Source organism: Trichechus manatus, unplaced genomic scaffold (genome assembly GCF_000243295.1).
Source record: "Trichechus manatus latirostris isolate Lorelei unplaced genomic scaffold, TriManLat1.0 scaffold00095, whole genome shotgun sequence".
NCBI classification, from domain to species: Eukaryota; Metazoa; Chordata; class Mammalia; order Sirenia; family Trichechidae; genus Trichechus; species Trichechus manatus.
Genome location: NW_004444031.1, coordinates 4,197,081 through 4,212,808, shown reverse-complemented (window position 1 = coordinate 4,212,808; position 15,728 = coordinate 4,197,081). Strand labels below are relative to the sequence as shown.

The 15,728-nt window shown below is 37.0% G+C and overlaps 1 protein-coding gene across 2 annotated transcripts in view; it reads left to right on the top strand.

Annotated features, from left to right (window-relative positions):
* CDC73 (cell division cycle 73) overlaps positions 1–15,728 on the top strand; it is a 151,701-nt gene that overhangs the window by 118,105 nt on the left and 17,868 nt on the right. For both annotated transcript variants that reach the window (XM_023737010.1, XM_004382550.2), the window contains 2 exons: positions 8,118–8,153; positions 8,437–8,524. In XM_023737010.1, coding sequence (XP_023592778.1) covers positions 8,118–8,153; positions 8,437–8,524 — 124 coding nt within the window. The remainder of the gene's footprint in view (positions 1–8,117; positions 8,154–8,436; positions 8,525–15,728) is intronic.

The window sequence follows — 15,728 nt, the reverse complement described above, 5'->3', positions numbered from 1 at the left end:
AGCTGGCAGGGTCAGTCACTCAGATATGGTACAGCAGGGCAGGTCTAGCTGAAGAGGAGTTACTGGGACGGGTTGTTTGTGGCACTTAGTACAGCTACCAGAGCTGGTCGGTAATCAGTGCAGGGCAGGTTCCAGTAGGCCGTGCCTGTGCTGCTTGGTGGTGTGATGTCAAGTGCACGGTGCAGGTAGGCATGATGCAGCGGGGAGATTGCTATGTGTTGAACTAAGATGGATATGGGAGAGAGGAGAGAGGAACAGGAGCCAAAAACATACAAACAAACAAAATAGAATGCTAGGGTAGCTTGCCATTGGAGTGGATAGATGAGAGACTATGAAATGAAGAAAAACAGAAAGGGGAGGAGGAAGAAAAGAAAATAATGAATGAATAAGAATCAGAAATGTTAAAGAACCGCAAAGTTCCCTGGGTTCCCACCGGTGCAGCTGTAAGGTCTGGGGAAGTCGCTCTCAGGTGTTGGAGTACAGCCTGGCTAGAAGGCGTAGAGGTATACAATGCCAGGTATTCAGAGAACAGAAAGAGAAGGAAGATATAGAGAGACGAGAAACTGAGCAATGAAGAAAGATAAAAAGGGAAAAAGAGGAAATGAAAAGAAATAAAAAAATAAACAAAAACAAAAAACAAGAAAGTCCCCCAAAGCAACAGGAAAAAAAAGAAGAAAAAAAAACAACTTAAAAAGAAATGCCCTCAGGGATGCTTCTGCACGTCTGTGGAAGTTGAAGGGGCGTTTCCCTGCCACGCAGCTCAGCCTGGCCAGAAAGGGCACCCAACTCATGAGAAGGAAAAGAAAACAAACAAAGAATTGAAAACAAACAAATGAACAAAAGACCCGGGATCCCACCAGCACGGTAGCCCAGACCGGGAACTAGCTCCACACTTGATCGGAGCTCTGCAGCCCCTCAGGAAGAAGCAAAGGCAGCGCACGGAGCCAGGCACTTGTGGAAACGGAGGGGGAGGTTGCGAGAGGCAATTAAGAAGTCAAAAGAAGGAGAAGAAAAGAAAAGCATCACTAGCAACCAACAAATGGCACTCAGAGAGCCAGCTAGTGTGGGCTGGTGTTTCTGGACAAGAGACTGTGTCTGCGGGAAGCAGAGGGGGCCGAGTGTGGGTGAAGAAGGGTAGAGAGTGGGAAAACGTATATCACAAATTACCGGAGTTCTGCAGCCCCTCAGGCAGAAGCAAAGATGGCAGACGGAGCGAGTTCCTCAAGCTAAAGGAGGGGTAGGTGGGGAGAGGCAAGGAAGATATAAAAAGAAGTGGAAAAAAAGCTATACCAGCAGCCAGCAAATGGCACTGAGACAGCCACCAGTTCGGGTGTGTGGAATCCAAGCAGCCACTGTTTCCCAGTCAAGAGACTGTGGCCGCAGGAAGCAGAGGAGGCCGAGTCGGGGTGAAGAAGCGTGGGGGCTGGGAAAGCATATATCACCGATTACCGGTTGTTTTGTCTCCCTCTGGAGGCTCCGTGAGGCTGCTTTCTCATATCCCTGGTTTGCTGGTCTCCGATAGGAGTCCGAGATGGCGGATCCACGCTGCGTTAGCTGGTAGGGGACCTCTGTATGAATCTCTCCTCGCTCTCCGTTCTCTTGTCAGTTTTCTCACTCCATTTGGTGCTTGGCTGAGTTCTTTATCTCTTCATTTGATGTTTTAGGGTTTCATGATTGTTGTGTTCTCTGTTCGGCTTAGTTTTTCAGATCTTTGCTGTGGAGGGATGGTGTGGTGCTTCTGCCTAGAGCGCCATTTTGCCAAAACTCTCTCTGAGTCGTTTTTCTTTATGCAGGTTTTTTTCATCTTTTTCTTTGTTGTAGATTCGGTGTTTGCTGGGTCTTTATGTTTTTCTACTTCTTTATTTTGATTTGTAGGATTGTTAGATTCCTTTGTGGTTACCTTAATATGTACCCCTAATTTTCTAAGTTTATACCAGTCTTTTCTTACTTACATCGTCTTAAGTTCCCCTCCATATAGAAAATTAATGTCTCTATTTTTAAGTCTCTCTTTTTTTGTTTTAATATTAACTTTTTTTTTTTTTACATATTGATAATCTGTTTCCCTGTTTTCAATGTTTTAGCTTTGATGTAATTTTGATTTCTGTATCTGAGTCAATATCTGGTTGCTCTGTCCTGTGTTCTAGTCTTGCGTTGTTCACTGGTGTTACTGATTATCTAACCGTAGGACTCCCTTTAGTATTTCTTGTAATTTTGGTTTGGTTTTTACAAATTCCCTGAACTTCTGTTTATCTGGAAATGCCCTAATTTCACCATCATATTTGAGAGACAGTTTTGCTGGGTATATAACTCTTGGCTGACAGTTATTTTCCTTCAAGGCTTTAAATATGTCATCCCATTGCCTTCTAGCCCGCATGGTTTCTGCTGAGTAGTCCTAGCTTATTCTAATTGACTCTCCTTTGTAGATGACTTTTTTTTTAATCCCTAGCCGCTCTTAAAATTCTCTCTTTATCTTTGGTTTTGGTAACTTTGATTATAATATGTCTTGGTGACCTTCTTTTGGGATCTACCTTTTGTGGGGTTCGATGAGCATCTTGGGTAGATATCTTATCATCTTTCATTATATCAGGGACGTTTTCTGTCAACAAATCTTCAGCAATTTTCTGTGTATTTTCTGTTATCCCTCCCTGTTCTGGTACTCCAATCACTTGTAGGTTGTTTCTCTTGATAGACTCCCACATGACTCTTAGAGTTTCTTCATTCTTTTTAATTCTTTTCTGATTTTTCCTCAAATAAGTTGGCGTCAAGAGCTTTATCTTCATTGTCACTAATTGTAACTTCTACTGCCTCAGTTCTGCTGCTATGACTTTCTATTGAGTTGTCTAATTCTCAAATTTTATTGTTAATCTTCTGGATTTCTTATTGCTGTCTCTCTATGGATTCTTGCAGCCTGTTAAATTTGGCATTATATTCTTGAATAACTTTTTAAAATTCCGCTACTGCTGTGAATGTATGTTCCCTGGCTGTTTCTGCATTCTGTTGAATTTCCTTTCATATTTCTAGAAGAGTTCTGTATATTAATGTTTTTTATTCTGCCTCTGGTAAGTCCATGAAGTTCTCTTCCTCCAGAGAATTTTTTGAGTCTTTATGTTGGGAGCTTGCTGAAGCCATTATGGACTGCCTTTTACGTGACTTGATATTGACTGTTGTCTCCGAGCCATCAATAATTTACTATAATTTTATTTTGTGTTTGCTTAGTGAGACCTAGCTTCTTATTTTGTTTTGTTTTGATATTCCCAAATAGGCTGCTTGTGTGCACTAGTTTGATTTTTGACAACTTTCAATCTCTAATGTCCTGTCAGCAGGTATTTAGTTCTGTAACTAAGTATGTGCACACAGGAGTCCGTTAAATTTTCCTATATGGGTTCGTCTCAGGTGTTCAGGTAGTCGATCACCAAGTGTGTGATGCAGGCTCTTACCCCCAGTCCTAGAGAGGCATGGGTGATTGGTGCAGGCACTGGACTCTGGCTGTGGTAGGGAATCATGCGCTGAGTCAGACAGGGGGCTGACAGCTGCCCCTGAGAGTCTGAACGGGAAGCATATCCCTATTCTCTAGGGTGAGTAGGTAGGTGAGTATTTCAGCTGGGCTAAGAACACCTCCCTCTGTTGGCTGTAAAGACTCGAGGGCACCACTTTTTCTTGAACTCCTGTAGCAGCTGACTAGGCACTTTAGGAGCTGCCACCAGTCTTCAAGACCCTGCTGCAGATCGATACAAGTGCCTACTTAAGGGGCAGGGCTGTTTCGAGGGTCACAAATCTGCCCGTTCACAGCTGGAGAAGTTGAAGTTAAACTTCAGATGTTTGCCCTGTTGTATTGTGGTAGTGAGGGCTAACGCTGTTGAGATGGGTCCCCACAAGTCTATACAGGGGTGTAAGGCACTCAGTCTGTGGACCCCTGATTTCTGTGACCAGCAAAGGAGCTGTGCCAACCCTCTGTTCCTGGCCTAGGGGAGCCAGCAGTTTATTGGTTGCCTCTCCACGGCCTGGAGAGTGGGTCAGGATGCCTTTTGGGATCTACTTCTGGCCCAGCGGACTCCCGGTGCAGAGCGTGGAGGGAGGATGTAAAAGGAAGAGAGGTTTTTCCCAAATCCAGTGCAGAGCGTGGAGGGAGGAGGTAAAAGGGAGAGAGGTTTTCCCAAATGGGCTTTTTTTTTTTTTTTTTAATCGCCATGAAAGGGTGCACGCATGTACTTATCCTAGCCTCTTGGGAGCTGGGCTTCACTGGTTCAGAGTGTCCAAGCAGAATGTCTGCTGCTGGGTCTCTCTCAATGTGGAGGCTGCTTCCCAAGCACGTGCACAGCACAGCTCTTTGCCTGCTTCACCACAGACCAGCGTGGCTGTGTCTGCAGTTTCGCTACCGCGGCTCTAGCCCTCCTCACCTCTTCCAAATGGTCTTCCTCTCCTGTATGACTCAGATGGATTTCTTAACCTTGCCTTGTTCAGGGCTGCCAGATGTTCACATAGAATCAAATCACTTGTTTTTCCAGGTCTTTGTTGTAAGAGGGTTATAGGAAGCGTCTAACTACTCCGCTATGATGACCACGCCAACCCCCCAATCCTTATATTCTTATCAGAAAAACTTTAAAACAGTTAAATGAAAAACATTTTGAATTATTTATCTTCCCGTAATGTATTTAGGACCCCTGGTGGTGCAGTGGTCAAGAGCTATAGCTGCTAACCAAAAGGTCTGCAGTTTGACGCCACCAACTGCTCCTTGGAAACCCTACAGGGCAGTTCTACTCTGTCCTATAGGGTCGCTACGAGTCGGAACTGACTTGATGGCAACGAAGTGTAGTGTATTTAAACAGCTCAACTGAATTTGGGTAGTATTCTTTAGTAATGTTTTCCTAAATTTGGTTCAGAAGTCCTTGGTAAAATAGGTTATATAACACCATGCTTTTGAGTAATGACTTTCAAAGTAATACGATGAGAACATTTACTTGGATAAATAGATATAGTTGAAGAGTTAAAGAACATTTTTAAGAAAATTGTTTTATTTTGTTTAAGATTTTAGAAGAATGTTTTAAAAGGCTATATATATGTGTGTCCACTCAGCAGTTACCTGTCCGAGTTCTGTGATAGTATGTGCAGTTGTGACTTTTTTCCTACAGAAGCACAGCATCATAATTTTAATAAATTTTAATAAATGGTTGTAATTTCGGATATCTGTGTTATTGAGCCCATAATGTTTTGTAATCCTTCTTCAAAATGTATCTTCAGCAAAGATAGTATTGAAGTTATTTTTCAAAGATTTTTTTTGTCTTCTTTCTAGTACCTAAAAAGATTAATTTTTATCATTGCATGTAGATACCAACACTGTATTCATTTTAGGTGTTTTTTATTTTTGTTTAACCTTTTTTTTTTTTTTTTTACATTTTACTGTCATGTGAAAATTGAATCATGTCAGTTTCCAGGTTAAACCTTTCTGGGTTTTTCACTGAACTTAAATACAAAGTTAACATTGTTCAAAAGGCCCTATGTGAATTAGTTCCTGCTTATATTTTTATGCTCATCTCCTGCCACTCTTCTCTTTCTTCCCTGTGGCCTCTAGGTTTGCCTTGTTTCAGTCCCATAAACACAGGAGGTTCTTTCCTGGCTTTGACATTTGCCCACATTCCTACACTATCTGGAGTCTGTCCACTTATTCTTTGGAACTTGGCTTGTTTTCATCCTTCAAATCTCAGCTTAAATAGCACTTCTTTTGAGAGTCTTTTCCTAGGATTTCTATCTAAAGGATGCTTTTTGTCTGTGTATACACCTTTTTTCTCCTTAATATGTATTCAAATTAGTATATTTAAATATTCCCTTATTTGCTAATTTGTTCACAGTCTTGCTCTTTTATTCAAAAGTTCTTTGAGAGCAAGGATTATTTCTATTTTATTTACAATTAGCAGAATGCCTTGGACATAGACTCCAAATAAATATTTCTTGAGTAGAGCATATAATTTGAAATTAAACATATAAACAGTAATGATTTTTCTTTTGACATATTCTTACCTTGTCAGTTGGAAACTGCATTTGCTTAAATAGTAGTAGTAGAAGCAGAAGCTGCCGCTATCACTGCAGGGTTAACTGGGCTAAGGACTTAACATGCATTATTTTTATTTTTTAAAATACAACAATATTAAGTTTTAGAAACTATTATCTCTCTCTTACAACTGAGGGAGCTGGGGTTGATCAGTTAATTAACTCACCGGGATAATATGACTAGGAAGTGGCAAAACTGGGATACAAATTAGATTACCTGAATATAGACTCTTGTTTCTTAATCCTCTGCCACACAGATGCCTTGTTAGTCTACCATTTTATAAAAATCAAGTTTATCATTAACATGTTCATTTCAGTATCTCCATCATGATGATCGTTATTTACCAAAACCAAACCAAACCCATTGCCATCGTGTCGATTCCGGCCCATAGCAACCCTATAGGGCAGAGTAGAACTGCCCCATAGAGTTTTCAAGGCTATAATCTTTATGGAAGCAGACTGTCACATCTTTCTCCCTCGGAGCAGCTAGTGGGTTTGAACAGCAGACCTTTCGGTTAGCAGCCAAGCACTTAACCAGTGTGCCACCAATGCTCCCTTACTTACCAAGGAACCTGTTTATATTCTTTTTTAGTTATTTTATACTAAATCTCTAAACTTTATTTTTAGTATGTGTTAATTTTTGTATTTTTTCTTTTTATTACATTGGATCTTCTCAGTCCTGATTTTAATCAGTATTTTCCTAATTTCTTGAGCTTATTTGTGGGCCCTTGTCATTTAATCAGTAGCAGTTCAGATGCACATTTTCTTTTGGTCATTCCCTTTAGTGATTCTCATAGAAACTCTGGTCTCCTGTTTATCTGTCCATCTTGTCATCCCGTTTTCCCTCAAACAAATACCAAGTATTTGTTGAGGATGTATTATATGCCACATGACATTATCTAGATAATCAGATTTATTCATTATTCCCTTGTCTTATTTCTAAAAATGATTTAAGAAAGTTTTAGTATTTTGTCTCAGTAAGAAGAGAGATGAAAAGACTATAATAAATATGTATGTGTGAGTTTGTATTTGTGTATGTTTCTGCTTTATGTGGAAGAATCATACTGCTGAACTCTGTAGTGCTTTATCACAATGAAATGGCTATACAAAAGAGTACACAGTAGTAGTGGCAGTGTAGCATTTTGCTGCCTTTAAAATAGAACATATTTCAAAAGTATGTGTGCTGTGTAATTCCCTTTGAAGGTAGTATTCTAAGAACTGATGATGAATTGTCTTTAAATATCTTAAACATAACATTTATTTTTGCAAAAAAAAACTCCAGCCAGCACAGGACACATAGAAGGCAGTCAGTAAATTTTTATTATATGAATAAATACTGAAAATTGAACATGCAACACTTTTCATCTGAAAATGTATTCATCTTGAACTAGATTATTAAAACTAGTATTTGTTATATGCCAGCAAATACTTCAATACATTATAAAGTCTATTTTATATAAACATAATAAAAGGTATATTTATATTTTTATAATGGTAAAAGTTTTTAATAATGTGATCAATTCCATATAATAATATAGATCTTCATGTACACTTGACTCATTGCCTGTAATGCTCTTCTTCTCTACTAATAAACAGAAAACAATTTTAAAGAGAGAAAAGAAAGAATTTTTAGCTCTTATCTCCCAATAACTTTCCTTTCTCTTTTCTCCAGAGTAGTTAGCACCTTCCCACCTTCCTTTCAGTGTTATATGTTTTTGTAGTGCTCTGTGCTGCTTTTTTGCATTTATTACTTCAGTTAGTTATGAAGTTATATTCCTTTGCTAGACCTTATCATCGTGAACATAGAGACTCAATACCTAGCACCATAGTATATCCACTTTTTTTGTAACTATAGACTATTGAATAATGTTAAGGAATTTTAATATTTTTGTGGGACAGAGAAATAACATTATTTGAAAAGATTACAGTAGGGTTTTTTTTTACCTTAATTTTATAACTAGTCACGCATGAGTACAAACAATATTCAGGCCTTATTTGCTTTGTAAGTTTGAAAATAAGAGTATGATTTTTATAATACTAAAAATCGTGATTTTTTTTTTTTCCTTATACAGTTTCCCAAGCAAGACCTCCCCCAAATCAGAAGAAAGGTGAGGGTGTATAAATGGTTCTAATTTTACATTAAAAAGGAAATGTGGGTAAGCTAGATTACAAAAGCAGAGCTGATATCATGATATCAAATGTTTGTGCTTGGTGTCTATTCTGATAAATCAGTACTCAATCCATACTGTTTATTAAATATTTTGAATATCACTCCAAGTTTAAAATATTTTTTAACTCAAATTTACAATCTTTTACAATCTTTCAACTTTTATTAGAGAAAACAACTATTTCCTTTTAATATTTGCTGCCTTTAAAATTTTGTCTTTACAGGGTCTCGAACACCAATTATCATAATTCCAGCTGCTACCACCTCTTTAATAACCATGCTTAATGCAAAAGACCTTCTGCAGGATCTGAAGTAAGTAATTTGCTAAACTAGCTTTTTGTCCCTCATAGGATTATCTTTACATGCCATTTCAAAGTAGTTACTGATTTAGTATTTGTTATTTGGAGAAAACTAAATTTCATTTTCTGCGTTAATAGGCTTTACATATAGTCTGAAGTATAATTTTTCAGCATATGGTCCATTCTTTTATATCTGCAATCTTTAGGGGAAAGTTGTAGACAGTTCTGTTTAAAGTCCTAACGAAAAGGAAACTCCTGTGTTAACTGTTAATTTGAATTGTTTTGTTTTGATTTTTCCCTTCCAGAGTAGTTTTGTGATTGCTTTTGCCACATACTCCAGGAGTATCACAAGCCTTAAGTCAGTGCTTATGTTAAAATCTTGAGTTGAAGATTTCTGTTCCACCAGGGTAGTATAAATTTAAATTCAGATCCGAACAGCCATCAGAATGACTTTGGAGTTGGCCCTTGATTGACAAATTATCAGGGAACTCTTTTTCATCCCCTACTCCAGAGCCAGGTCAAAGTACATGCGATTCCTTGACACTTTAATTGGAAAAACAAGTTTTTTCTAGTTTATCCTTTCATAAATTGTGTGGCTTTTCTAAGATTCCAGGTGTATTCAGGTTTCTCAGTTCTAGTTGCTTTGTGCCCTTTCCCTGTGTGGGTGATGAAAACCAGATCTCAAGATTACATACCACTTTTCCTACTCTCTTCCAGTACAGCACCAGGTCATTTGATTGATTGATGTTTTTTTCTTCATTTCTAGCCCATGACTGTTTTCTTTGTTGGTTAGCTATACATTTCGGAAGGTGTTTGTTATATTTTACCTAGCATTTCTAGGTGTTTGTAGTGAGGGGGTGATTATAATATCTTGATGTGATGCATTATTAGAACTAGACATGTTATAATATATATTTAAATCTTAGTAATTTATCAGTCTGCAATATGTGTATTAATCTGTTAAGACTAAAGCAAAATTTTTAATTCATGCTTTTTAATTTTTTGAGTTATACCTGACAATTAAAAACATACAGTATTTCATAAAATATTTGTCTGCCCACTTAGCTATAAATAAATAGTTTGATAGAGAGATACAAATCAAAACCACAATGAGATATCACATTACTATGCCTGGGATGGCTAAGATAAAAAGTGAAAATGGAAGATAACAAATGCTGACAAGGATCTGGAGAAATTGGAACCCTTATCCATTGCTGGTGAGAATGCAGAATGGTATAGCTGCTATGGAAAACAGTTTGGCGATTCCTCAAAAACCTAAACGTAGAACTACCATATGTCCCAGCAGTTCTACTTCTAGATATATACATACCCAAGAGAACTGAAAGCAGCAACGTGAGCAGGCACATGTGCACTAATGTTCATTCCAGGACTATTTACAATAGGTGGAAACAACCTGAGTGTCCATCAGTGGATGAATGGATATACAAAATATGGTGCATAAATGCAATGAAATACTGCTCAGCCATGAAGAGAAAAGAAGTCCTGGTCTGTGCTACAACATAAATGAACCTCAAAAACTTTATGCTCAGTAAAATAAGTCTGTCACAAAAATACAAATATTGTATGATCTCAATTATATGAAATAGGAAGAATAGGCAAATAGAGACCAGAGTTCATTAGTGGTTACCAGGGACAAGAGGGAGGGGAAGAGGGGAGCCATTGTTGGTGATGGGAAATTTGGCAGTGATTATGGGTGATAGTTGTACAACATGATTAATGTCACTGATGTCACTAAATTGTACACCTGAAAAATCTTGAATTGGCAAATATTGTGTTATATATATTTTTATAATAAAATAGATAATTTAAAAAAATAAATTGAGTTTGGGATACGCCCAACATGAGAAGTAATTTAATCATTTTTTAGTAAGACATGCTAATGCCCCAACTGTAAGAGAGATTTAGATGAATTTGGAGAGATTGCTGTATACACTGAGTTTGTTAATTCAACAAACACCTATCGAGCAGTAACTAAAAGCAAAGTGCTATGTTAGATAAATGTACAACAATCCCAACCTTCTCAGAGCTCGCATGATAGTGGGCTAGTGTGTTAGGAGTCATTGATTGCAGAGAATTGAAATGTCCCACCATTTAGCATGAAACTCAGTCTCAATGCATTTTTATTCAAAGTACAGTAAAGAGTATAATTTCCTTTGACATTTTACAATCTTGAATCACATCTCGAAGTTATGTTCAAAATCAAATTAGACCTCAACAATTGTCAGCCATTAAAAACTTTACCAGGCTCTTCTCACAAATTATGTAGTATTATTGAGAACATATATAACAATAGTGATTTTTTGTGATCTAAAGAGAGAACTTGAAATTTATTATTTTCTAGAATTTTAGACTTGAAAAAGGGGAATATAGAATATATGTAGTTTAGCTACTCTTTTCCTCAGTGAAAGTAATGAGAGAGAAAAGAACCTTACAGGCTACTCTGCTAGTTAGTTGCAGAGCAGCAATTACAACTAACTAGGTTTCCTGATAACCAGCTTAGTAGTTTTGTCCTTTGGAGTCTGAAGATACCTAACATATGAATTATGAAGTTGGGTGTATTACTGGACCTGTAAGTCATATCATAACCATCAAGAACAAAACAAACTCTTCTCCAAAATTCAAAGCCTTGAATTCACTGTTAGAATAATTGTAATATTTTGCACTCTTAATGGTCTAGCATTGAAAATTTTTTGTTAAATATTTTTAGTGGTAACTAGGAAATAAGTTCGCTAAGTAACATAACATCCAAAAGAAGACTGAATGCTCTCCCTTGTTTCTCAGTAAAGTAACAATGACAGTTCTTTGAGAAAGAAAACAAAAGCAACATCACATCCAAAAGGAAAATCATACTGCTTCTAAATAACTTATGACTGATTAAAAATGAGAAGAAAAATAAGTTGTAGTACTTGCTGACTTCTGATTTTACTAAATGCGGGATTGAGTTTTAAGTGCCTCCAACTTAAATAGCTTTATAAAATCTAGGTAACTTGCCACATGCTAGTGTATCTATGTATTAAATATTTTCTCCTTAGTACTTTTGAATGGCAAAATGTTCAGTGACAGTATAGAACGAAGAATTTTTATATTTTGTTAGGCTTTTATAGTGAACTTTCAGTATTCTAGCGGATGTTGTATGGCTTAAAAGAATGTGGATCTTTTGATAGAATGTACTAACCAGTGAGATTCCTCCTATAATCTACAATTGGATGAATAAGAAATATCATTCTGACCCAGCTCTTGAAATAGATTTGTATAATATAACTAAGACTTTGTCAGACTCGGAGCCCTGGTGGTGCAGTGATTAAGCACTTGGCTGCTACCCGAAAGGTCTGTGGTTCAAACTCAGTAGCCTCTCCAAGGGAGAAAGATGTGGCAGCCTGCTTCCGTAAAGATTACAGCCTGGGAAACCCCATAGGACCTTCTGTCCTGTAGAGTCTCTATGAGTTGGAATCACTTGACGGCAGTGGGTTTGGGTTTTTGGGTTTGGTGTCAGACTCATGCAGAAATTAATTCCATTGGCTACTGTTAAAAGAATGTATTTATATGAGCATTTATGTGTCTTCCTTCCACCTTCTAATTGATACACAAGAGTAGTTTTTTCATCTTTTATTTTCTTTGAAATATGATATACATTTGCTTTTTTTGTTTTTGTTTTGTTGTTGCTTTGCCATGGTTTCTGTGTCTTTGAAACTAAATTGTGAGTTCCTCAGAGACAAAGGCTAGTTATTCTTATTTGTGTCCACATTGTTATAATGGGTATTAAGTAAATATCTGAGAAAGATAGAAAGTAAAGGAAGGGGCAACACATTGAGATAATTAGGGAGTGGGAGGTTTGTGTACCTGAAATTAAAAATTTGTTTTTGGGCAACCTGTGAATTTATTTAGTATATTTATCTCTAATTATAGAGTTTATGGGGCCCTGGTGGTGCAGTGGTTAGGAGCTTGGCTGGTAACCAAAAGATTGGCAGTTCAAATCCACCAGCTGCTCCTTGGAAACCCTATGGGGCAGTTCTACTGTGTCCTATAGGGTTGCTATGAGTTGGAATTGACTATTTGGCAGTGGGATAAATGGCTTGTGATAGTCACATCTACACGTAGGACTTGATTTTAGTTACCCTGAAGCTTCATTGCATTTATATATCTATATATATATTTTTTTCCCTCTTACTGTGCTTAGATCAGAAGATGTTTAAGGCCCCTTTTAACTCTGTGATTTTATGAATTGTGAATTTGATGTTATCCAGTGCTCACAATATTTAGTAGTTGACAATTATTTATCTTTTTAATAAATTATAAGTTTGAATGGTACATTTGTGAAGTGCCAAAAAGAAAGTCTGTCCTTAATTCTTCATTCTGCAGATCTTTTCAGTATTCTTCTGAATATATTACAAATCTAATACTTAAACATTATCTTATAATAGAAGATAGTAGACAATTCAAAGAAATCACAAAGTAAATTTTAGTGCCTTTCTTCTTAGCCTTACTACAGAGAGGTCAAACAAGTAGACAGACTGCATTCTTAGGATAGACCATGCCTAATTTTTCTTCTAGGTTTAAAACACTCCCTTCGTTGTTTATCACCTCATTGCAGCTGACATCTCCCCTACAGATTGAGTCAGTTGTAGGCTTTGCTGTGTAATTAATGCATAATGGAAACCTTCTCCACACAATTATAGTACTGGCTATAACCCATAGATCATGTTGGTATAGACTCTCTTTGGTTTCATGTAAAATTGAGGATTCTTCAATTTTCTAGCCTTTCATTGCATTTTAAAATTTAGATACATTTCAGTTTTAGTGGTTCTATTTAGTTCTTTTCAAATATTTGATCTATCTCTGGCATTTCTTTTTCCCTGTACGTATTTGTAAGCTTGTTTTATAAGATTGGTTTTTGGTAATTGCATAACTTGAAGTCCCTTAGTTATATTTTTCAGTAAGTAAACAAAACCCAGTAATTTCTTTTTCCCTGTACGTATTTGTAAGCTTGTTTTATAAGATTGGTTTTTGGTAATTGCATAACTTGAAGTCCCTTAGTTATATTTTCAGTAGGTAAACAAAACCCAGCCTAACCTTTAACATACTAAGTTACAAATTTAAGGTTTTATTATGGAAGTATTAAAAAATACATATTGCATTTATAGACATGATCTTGAGAGAGTTTTTAGTGGGACTGTAAGTTTATTTAAAGTAACTGATTGGCTGGAACTTGTGAATCTGGCCATGATGGGATAATAGGCAGCCTCACAGGGCAGAGATCCAAAGAGGAGAGATTGTACAGGAGAGTGCTCCAAAGATATGCAGAGTTTCCCTTGCATTAGCTGAATACCGTTCAACACGTGCATGAGGAAACTACTTGAGGCTTGGTAAACCATTGTGAAAGAAGCATGCACAACAATTACTGGACCTTATACAGGCTGAGAATAGTTCATGTTGCCAACAGCCACAGGCAATGCAAAACGGTCCCTTTGGAAAGCAGCATAGGAGTTTGTTTTTTCTCATCACAATGAAGATATTATTGCACTAGTTCTAGCTACCTTTGTTGATGATGATATTAGTGGGATGAAGTCCTGTGAATAAAATCTGCCTTATCTGGTTATTTTAAAGTTATTTATCTACTGTACCTAGATGTGGATTTCTTTTTATATATCCTACTTGGGATTTGTTAGAATTCTTAAATCTTTGGTTCGTTTGGTCAGTTCTGAGAAATACTTGGCCTTTTTTCCCTCTCTTTCTGGAATTCAAAGTGACATACTTCAAGAACCTTCTTATTCCTTTTTTCATGTCTCTTAAATCATTCTATTTTCCATCTGTCTCTTTGTAGCCTGCATTTTTTTAAAAATATTTTTTGTTGTTGTTGTTGAGAATATACCCAGCAAAACATATACCAATTCAGCAGTTTCTGCATGTACAGTTCAGTGACGTTGATTACATTCTTCAAGTTGTGCAACCATTTTCACTCTCCTTTTCTAAGTTGTTCTCTTGCATTATCATAAACTCACTGCCCCCTAAGATTCCTGTGTAATCTTTCTAGTTGCTGTTATCAGTTTGATCACAGGTAGATAGTTCATAAAAAGCATAATGCTTAAGGCAGACCTTTTCTTTTACTACTTAAGCTAAATTGTTGTTTGATTCTAAGAAGACTTCAGAGAATATTTTTGGTTTAAGGTTTAAAGATTATCTCAGAGCAGTAGTTTCAGGGATTCCTCCAGCCTCTGTGGCTCCAGAAAGTTTAGAGTCCATGACTGTTCTACGCTTTTCCCCTTTTGATCAAGTATCTTCTATAGAATCTTTGATACAAATGTTCAGTAATGGTAGCCAGGCACCATCCAGTTCTTCTGGTCTCATGGCAAAGGATGGAGTTGTTCATGGAGACACTTAGCCACACATTCCATTTCCTCCTCTTATTCTTGACTCTCCTTTCTTTGTTCCTCCATTGTAGCCTGCATTCTTGATAATTTTTAAAGATTTAACTTCTAGTTGACTCTTCTTTGCCTATGCCCTAATCTGATATTAAGCCTACTCATTGCATTTTAAAATTTAGATACATTTCAGTTTTAGTGGTTCTGTTTAGTTCTTTTCAGATATTTGATCTATCTCTGGCATTTCTTTTTCCCTGTACGTATTTGTAAGCTTGTTTTATAAGATTGGTTTTTGGTAATTGCATAACTTGAAGTCCCTTAGTTATATTTTTCTTTTGACTGTTGTTTAATTCATGATCCCCGGGTTTCTTTTGTTTAGTTTTTTATTATGTGTTGCTCATTTTTGCTGGAATTTTTATTTCCTGAAATAAAGGTGAGGGTACTCCAGAGAAGATTTGTATTTATGTCTGCTAAGCATCTAGGAGCATTACCAGCCTAGCATTGCTTTAAGTTAAATTCTGTTTGAGGTTTTTAACAGCCAGATAGTATTGTTAATTCTTGCTGCAGATCCATGTAAGATCCAGTTTACAGTGTTGAGACATTTGATTTTTCTTGCAATTGCCAAGGTGGGAGCTGGGGCAGGGGGTGAGGTTGGAAAGAGGGGAGTAATGGGTTTATTTGTAGTTTGCCTTTATATTGAACTTAATCTCTGAGAGTCCCAGCTGCTTTGATGCAAGGAACTCCTATAAGGTTCCCCACCTGGAGCAGGATTTGGGCTTTGATTCCTGGTCCAGGAGCCCAGTGCAATATAGTGAAAAAGAAAGCTCAGGTTTCATT